This window comes from Triticum urartu, unplaced genomic scaffold (assembly GCF_003073215.2).
Source record: "Triticum urartu cultivar G1812 unplaced genomic scaffold, Tu2.1 TuUngrouped_contig_6517, whole genome shotgun sequence".
NCBI classification, from domain to species: domain Eukaryota; kingdom Viridiplantae; phylum Streptophyta; class Magnoliopsida; order Poales; family Poaceae; genus Triticum; species Triticum urartu.
Genome location: NW_024117284.1, coordinates 1 through 8,780, shown reverse-complemented (window position 1 = coordinate 8,780; position 8,780 = coordinate 1). Strand labels below are relative to the sequence as shown.

Sequence of the window (8,780 nt, the reverse complement as noted above, 5' to 3'; positions counted from 1 at the left end):
GACGCCGGTCGGACGGCTTCCTCGCCGTGCGAGACGGCTCCGGAAGGCCGTCTCTGCGTCGTGCCCGCTCCTTGCTCAGCCCGCACGACCCCTGCAGCAGCTCACTCATCGATAAGTTTAAAGCGACACGTGATATGCCCGCTGGCCAGGTGACCATGCCGGCATCAGCGCCCGCGGATAAGGGCACCAAAGGCGACGGGGACGACGGCGGCCAGACCAAGAAACAGGACAACAGCAAGGAGGGCGCCGTCATGGCTGCGCCCAAGGACCAGAACCAGACCGGCGTGCAGCATGGTCTGGAGGAGATCGAGAAGTTCATCGGCAACACCCCCATCATGAAGCACCTAATGCGGCGCGGCCCGAGCCAGCACCACCAGCCCATGCCGCCGGCTGCAGCCGCGGCACCGCCCAAGGGCGACAAGTCGGCGGCCAAGAAGAAGGGCGGATGGCTCAAGAACATCAAGTCAGTCGCCACCACCATCGGCTTCATCCAAGACAATGGTAAGCCGGTCCCCGCCGGCATGGCCACAGGCGCAGCCCCCAGTACGGGCCCCGCCAGTGCAGCCGTTCCACCTTCCTCCTCCTCGACGTCCACGGAGAAGCTCAAGGTTCAAAACTATGGCAAGTCGAGCAAGGAGCTCACTGGATTGTACATGTCCCAGGTACCCGGCCGGCTGGTACACTGAGAAACTCATGCAAGCAAGCAAGCAAGCAACTCTTAATAGTTAATAATCACGGTGTGGGTGTGGGTGTGGTGTGTATGTGCAAGTAACAGGAGATCCAGGCGCACGAGGGATCCATATGGAGCATCAAGTTCAGCGCGGACGGGCGGCGGCTGGCGAGCGCCGGCGAGGACTGCCTGGTGCGCGTGTGGGAGGTGGTGGAGACCAGCGCGCCGCCGAGCTCCGTGCCGCAGGACGGGTCCCTGCCCCCTCTGCCCGGCGGGGCGGACGGATCGTCGCAGGCGCCGGGGCTGTCCAAGAAGTCGACGACCAAGGGCGGCAAGACCGCGCTCCCGGAGCACCTCGTGGTCCCCGACAAGGTGTTCGCGCTGGCCGAGCAGGCGCTGTGCGTCCTGGAGGGGCACGAGGACGACGTGCTGGACCTCACCTGGTCCAAGTCCGATCAGGTCTTGCCCGTCTCATCATACATACTCCGTACATACATAGTCACGCATGGTATAGTATAAACACTCGTTGACACGTACGGCTTGTCGTCGCCGCAGTTGCTGTCGTCGTCCATGGACAAGACGGTGCGGCTGTGGGACACGGCGAGCAAGGCCTGCCTCAAGAAGTTCTCGCACAGCGACTACGGTCAGTGAGCGTGGTTACGTAGTAGGAGTAGGTTTCTTGTTCATAATAACAGGGAGGGAGCGACGGTGTGCAGTGACGAGCATCCAGTTCAACCCGGTGGATGACCGGTACTTCATCAGCGGCTCGCTGGACGCCAAGGTGCGCCTGTGGAGCATCCCCAACCGGCAGGTCGTCGACTGGACCGACGTCAACGAGATGGTCACCGCCGCTTCCTATTCCCCCGACGGCCAGGTACGTGTGCCCCGGCGCCGTTGACATTTCGCCATTTCCCCGGGAGTGCGGCGTTGCAGAGGCCGGGCTCCATTGAGCCCGTTTTGCCAAAAAAATTTCAAAATATACTTAAAAGTTTCAAAAAATATCAATTTTTTTATACAAATACATATGCATGTTTGTCAAGTAGGTAAAAAGTTTTATCATGTAATTCAGTTATTTGCGTGCTACACAAAAAAGATAAATATTTGACATAAAAACAACAAAGATATAGCCTATATTAATCTGTGTATTTATCTTTTTCACATACACTACATGAAAACATATATGTTCATGAAATTTCATATGTGTATAATACAAATACACATGTATGTATAGACTTTTTTTCAGATTTTTTCAATGTGTGAAAATAGTATTTTCATTGAAAAAAAATAAAGAGCTATGTGGAGCTCGGCAATGCTTTTTTCATTTCCCCGGCGCTTATTTATTCATGTTTCTGACACGCCGTCGTTGGTTGTCGACACGAACAACCCAAGAGCGCTATCATCGGCTCGCACCAAGGAAGCTGCCGGTTCTACAAGACAGCAGGTAGTACATTTTGCATCTCGAAATTCAGCAGGTATTGACCGACCACATGTTTGCTCAAGAGAATCTCGTGGCGCGGTTACAGACTGCAAGATCAGCCCGGAGGCACAGATCGACGTCCAGTCCAAGAAGCGCAAGTCGCAGGCCAAGAAGATCACCGGATTCCAGGTTGTATGCACCACAATTCTGATTGATTTCACCATGACTCTTATCTAACGTACGTTGATGCTCCTGGACGTCATCCAGTATGCCCCGGGGAACCCGTCGGAAGTGCTGGTCACCTCCGCCGACTCGCAGATCCGCGTCTTCGACGGCGTCACCATGGTCCAGAAGTTCAGAGGTACTGTACTTCACTTACTAGTACGTACTAATTAACAATGGCCACCAAACCGACCAACAAATCCTGTTTCGAGGAAGGAATTGAACAAAGGAAAAGAAAAAGAAAACGGAGAAGGAAGATGACAAGTGAACAACGCAGGATTCAAGAACACGAGCAGCCAGATCGCGGCGGCCTACACCTCGGACGGGCGGTACGTGGTGTGCGCGAGCGAGGACTCGCACGTCTACATCTGGAGGACCACCCGGAGCGCGCCCGCCGCGGCGGCCATCGGCATCGGCATGAAGCCCAAGACGTGGTGCACCATCCGCTCCTACGAGAACTTCTACTGCAAGGACGTCTCCGCCGCCATCCCGTGGACCCACTCGCCGTCCCTGCCCGGCAGCCCCAAGTCGCACCCGGGCGCCGTGTCGTGCAACGACGACGTGTGCAGCATGGCGAGCCACGCCGCCAAGCCGGACGTGAGCAAGAGCGGCGAGCTGAGCAGCCCCGCCGCGCCGTCGCCGCACTCGGGCCCGCTAGACACGCCGTCGTCGCGGCCCGCCAGCAAGACCGGAACCAACGCCCCGGACAGCGGCAACGCGTGGGGCTTGGTGGTGGTCACGGCGACCTTGAGCGGCGAGATAAAGGTGTACCAGAACTTCGGGACGCCCTTCAGGATCAAAGGCCAGGGAAATCTGTTTTACTGATCCGCTCAGCCTAATCCTTGCAAATTTAATTAGCAAATGCTATGCGGACGTAACATGACTTGGTGACTCGTTTTCACGATCTTGTGTGCGACTCGTTTCAGCTAGATTATTAGTGTAAGTGTAACGAGTTTTGGGCATAGGAAGTAGGATGTGTTCCACGCTTCTTTTATCTTTATCTTTACCTCTTTACGTATTAATAAAGCAGCTATCGCTTCTGGTCGTCCGTCATTACAATTACCCTCTAAGTTGGTAAAAATTACCCACCAATGCCATCCATAAATGAGAAAACGATTCAAGTTTTCGGACAAAAATTACCGCCTCCTTCGTGGTCATAAAGCGGCGCGACAATATTTAGTCACAGAATGATGACCAGCAGAGTGGTTGGCTGATCTTTCTGGTAGCGGGGCGACCGGTGTTCGAATCCCAGCTTCTTCAATTTTTATCTTTCTTTTCTCATGCAAAACTGTTCACAAAATTATAAAAAATCACAATTTGGAAAAAATGGACGGGAAATAACAGCATGTTCATGATTTTGAAAAAATGATCGTGTATTCAAAATATATTCGGGACTCTGAAAAACATGTCCATTCACAAAAATAAAAATAAAAAATTGGTTTTTAAAATTTGTTGCCCAAATTTTTTAAGAAAGTTCGCCGATTCAAAAAATGTTGGTGTTTTAGCAACACTGTTCACAAAATTAGAAAAAATCACAATTTGGAAAAAATGGACGGGAAATAACAGCATGTTCATGATTTTGAAAAAATGATCGTGTATTCAAAATATATTCGGGACTCTGAAAAACATGTCCATTCACAAAAATAAAAATAAAAAATTGGTTTTTAAAATTTGTTGCCCAAATTTTTTAAGAAAGTTCGCCGATTCAAAAAATGTTGGTGTTTTAGCAACACTGTTCACAAAATTAGAAAAAATCACAATTTGGAAAAAATGGACGGGAAATAACAGCATGTTCATGATTTTGAAAAAATGATCGTGTATTCAAAATATATTCGGGACTCTGAAAAACATGTCCATTCACAAAAATAAAAATAAAAAATTGGTTTTTAAAATTTGTTGCCCAAATTTTTTAAGAAAGTTCGCCGATTCAAAAAATGTTGGTGTTTTAGCAACACTGTTCACAAAATTAGAAAAAATCACAATTTGGAAAAAATGGACGGGAAATAACAGCATGTTCATGATTTTGAAAAAATGATCGTGTATTCAAAATATATTCGGGACTCTGAAAAACATGTCCATTCACAAAAATAAAAATAAAAAATTGGTTTTTAAAATTTGTTGCCCAAATTTTTTAAGAAAGTTCGCCGATTCAAAAAATGTTGGTGTTTTAGCAACACTGTTCACAAAATTAGAAAAAATCACAATTTGGAAAAAATGGACGGGAAATAACAGCATGTTCATGATTTTGAAAAAATGATCGTGTATTCAAAATATATTCGGGACTCTGAAAAACATGTCCATTCACAAAAATAAAAATAAAAAATTGGTTTTTAAAATTTGTTGCCCAAATTTTTTAAGAAAGTTCGCCGATTCAAAAAATGTTGGTGTTTTAGCAACACTGTTCACAAAATTAGAAAAAATCACAATTTGGAAAAAATGGACGGGAAATAACAGCATGTTCATGATTTTGAAAAAATGATCGTGTATTCAAAATATATTCGGGACTCTGAAAAACATGTCCATTCACAAAAATAAAAATAAAAAATTGGTTTTTAAAATTTGTTGCCCAAATTTTTTAAGAAAGTTCGCCGATTCAAAAAATGTTGGTGTTTTAGCAACACTGTTCACAAAATTAGAAAAAATCACAATTTGGAAAAAATGGACGGGAAATAACAGCATGTTCATGATTTTGAAAAAATGATCGTGTATTCAAAATATATTCGGGACTCTGAAAAACATGTCCATTCACAAAAATAAAAATAAAAAATTGGTTTTTAAAATTTGTTGCCCAAATTTTTTAAGAAAGTTCGCCGATTCAAAAAATGTTGGTGTTTTAGCAACACTGTTCACAAAATTAGAAAAAATCACAATTTGGAAAAAATGGACGGGAAATAACAGCATGTTCATGATTTTGAAAAAATGATCGTGTATTCAAAATATATTCGGGACTCTGAAAAACATGTCCATTCACAAAAATAAAAATAAAAAATTGGTTTTTAAAATTTGTTGCCCAAATTTTTTAAGAAAGTTCGCCGATTCAAAAAATGTTGGTGTTTTAGCAACACTGTTCACAAAATTAGAAAAAATCACAATTTGGAAAAAATGGACGGGAAATAACAGCATGTTCATGATTTTGAAAAAATGATCGTGTATTCAAAATATATTCGGGACTCTGAAAAACATGTCCATTCACAAAAATAAAAATAAAAAATTGGTTTTTAAAATTTGTTGCCCAAATTTTTTAAGAAAGTTCGCCGATTCAAAAAATGTTGGTGTTTTAGCAACACTGTTCACAAAATTAGAAAAAATCACAATTTGGAAAAAATGGACGGGAAATAACAGCATGTTCATGATTTTGAAAAAATGATCGTGTATTCAAAATATATTCGGGACTCTGAAAAACATGTCCATTCACAAAAATAAAAATAAAAAATTGGTTTTTAAAATTTGTTGCCCAAATTTTTTAAGAAAGTTCGCCGATTCAAAAAATGTTGGTGTTTTAGCAACACTGTTCACAAAATTAGAAAAAATCACAATTTGGAAAAAATGGACGGGAAATAACAGCATGTTCATGATTTTGAAAAAATGATCGTGTATTCAAAATATATTCGGGACTCTGAAAAACATGTCCATTCACAAAAATAAAAATAAAAAATTGGTTTTTAAAATTTGTTGCCCAAATTTTTTAAGAAAGTTCGCCGATTCAAAAAATGTTGGTGTTTTAGCAACACTGTTCACAAAATTAGAAAAAATCACAATTTGGAAAAAATGGACGGGAAATAACAGCATGTTCATGATTTTGAAAAAATGATCGTGTATTCAAAATATATTCGGGACTCTGAAAAACATGTCCATTCACAAAAATAAAAATAAAAAATTGGTTTTTAAAATTTGTTGCCCAAATTTTTTAAGAAAGTTCGCCGATTCAAAAAATGTTGGTGTTTTAGCAACACTGTTCACAAAATTAGAAAAAATCACAATTTGGAAAAAATGGACGGGAAATAACAGCATGTTCATGATTTTGAAAAAATGATCGTGTATTCAAAATATATTCGGGACTCTGAAAAACATGTCCATTCACAAAAATAAAAATAAAAAATTGGTTTTTAAAATTTGTTGCCCAAATTTTTTAAGAAAGTTCGCCGATTCAAAAAATGTTGGTGTTTTAGCAACACTGTTCACAAAATTAGAAAAAATCACAATTTGGAAAAAATGGACGGGAAATAACAGCATGTTCATGATTGTGAAAAAAGGAGCGTGGATTCAAAAGATATTCGGGAATCTGAAAAAAATGTCCATTCACAAAAATAAAAATAAAAAATTGTTTTTTAAAATTTGTTGCCCAAATTTTTTAAGAAAGTTCGCCGATTCAAAAAATGTTTGTTGAGTCAAAAATGTTAATGAATTCGAAACCGGTTCATACATCTAAAAGAATTGTAAACAAAACTAATGTTCATGATTTTTTTGAGAAAATCAAAAATTTCAAAACAAAATTGTCGATTCGAAAAATTGTTCACTGATTCAAAAGTATTTTATGTCTAGGATTTGATTAGTTCTTTGAAAGTCTTTATATATCTTGGCGTTGAGAATAGTTCGTGGTCAATGAGATTTGTTTTTTAAGTTTTAAACCTTTCCTTGCGCAAGATAATGATAAGTGTGGCATGCACTAGCAAATTCATAGCTTTGGGATTTACCGCGGAATGCATTGTGATCACGTGGACATCGCGACCATCATCGGCTAGGGTGAGAAAAATAAATAAATGGCAACATGGTGAGCCACTATGTTAAAATAGAGTATGCTCATACATCGGGATATTGAGTCATACTTATTTGGTGAGCCATAATTTTTTGTCTCCCGTTGCAACGCACGGGTATATTTACTAGTATTTTTTAAAAAAGACTGCTATTTGTACGTCCGGATTCTACGAAAACTTTACGACTCGCTTCAATCCAATGACAATGACGGTTAGCTACAACGGTGGGGTGGTTGGGGTTGCCGGACCACGCGAGCTTTAGGTTCTAGGTTTCTACTCCCTTCGTTCGGAATTACTTGTCGCAGAAATGGATCAAGTAATTCCGAACGGAGGGAGTAGTAGCTTAGGTTTTTGGATCCTTCGACATCTTGCCTTCAGCAATGATGATGATGATGATGATGATGATAATGTTGAATAAAGAATGACCTTGATAATGACTGAACTTTCAATCTGGAAAAGCGCGAGACTGAACGCTTCATTCGTTCAAGGAGGGAGGTTCTCCCGAACCAAAACGTTCGATCAACGACCCCTTCCAGCCCGAACGACCCTCACCAGCACCAATAGAAAAGGCCCGACGGCCCATTTTGCCAGGCCCCCTTCCCATATATTAAAAAAGTATAAAAAACAGAAAAATGTCCAAAACAACAACCAAACAATATAAAAACGAAAGATGGAAAAAGAACTAGTTGCCATCAAAACAAAAAAGTCCAGTATAAAATTGCCATGGTTGTTGACCCATTTTTTCGAGAGTACGCAAATTACGTACCATAGCTTTATAGAAGAAGAGAATTGCAAGTATAAAACGACTACCACTCGCTGCGAACAACGAGCGTAGCACCCACTCCACAACCGGCTAGTCCAAGGACAACCATCAACGACAACACAACTACGACGCAAAAGGCCCTACCCTAATTCGAAAACCTCATCGCGTCTCGACCGACGTCAGTCACCTCCGAAGAACAGCAGCTCTCGCCAAGCTTCCCTCGTCAACGCACCATCCCCCCTTGATGCCTAAAGGAGGTGGCAAGAGGATGGCAGGACTCAATCCGACCTGAGAAAGGCACCGTCTTGGATTCACCACCGACGACCGTACATTGCGCCGGAGAAGAACGAACTAGGGTAGCGGCAAACACCGGTGGAGCGCAACATAGGACCTCCAAACCATGTCTCCTGGCACAATGCTCCCAACAGAGAGGCGACATCGAAGACGCCGCCATCGTGCCGATCCCACACCGAATCAAGGCTTTCGCCCGGAGACAACGACCAACACCAAGAAGACAAGGAAAATGGCGACACACTCGGCGACGCCTCCAGGGAGGGGAACGACACCCACAGGTGCCATCGCCGCCGGCCCGGCCAGAACCGGACAGGATTTTCATTCGTAATGTCACTCATCGCCACACCTCAAGGTTTGGGGAGGCACTGTCCATGAATCCTCGCATCGCCGTCACCAATGCAAACTGCCAACGAAGCTGCACAGTCGCGATCCTCCAACACCAGCACTGCCGAGAGAACACGCCACCAACAGTCCAGACGAGGAGCCGTCGCATCCTACCACGCCGTGCAAGGACCTACTCCACCACGTCGGCCTTCACCCGCACCAGGGACTGCCAGGCGATGGAGACAGCACCAAAGACCCAGATCGAATCTAAGACGATTCAGATCCGGCCCGCACCTCCATCCACAATCCAGCGCCCGCGCCTCCGCGAGCACCACC

General features: G+C 43.6%; 1 protein-coding gene across 1 annotated transcript; it reads left to right on the top strand.

The window, feature by feature from the left end:
- Nucleotides 1-5: 5 nt before the first annotated feature.
- Nucleotides 6-3,378, top strand: LOC125530722 (autophagy-related protein 16-like; the record flags this gene model as incomplete). Its single annotated transcript, XM_048695121.1, has 8 exons — nucleotides 6-662; nucleotides 776-1,129; nucleotides 1,226-1,313; nucleotides 1,387-1,544; nucleotides 2,060-2,111; nucleotides 2,194-2,276; nucleotides 2,355-2,448; nucleotides 2,587-3,378. Coding segments are annotated over 8 exons (2,034 nt in total), but the record flags the coding sequence as incomplete, so codon positions are not given.
- Nucleotides 3,379-8,780: the final 5,402 nt, after the last annotated feature.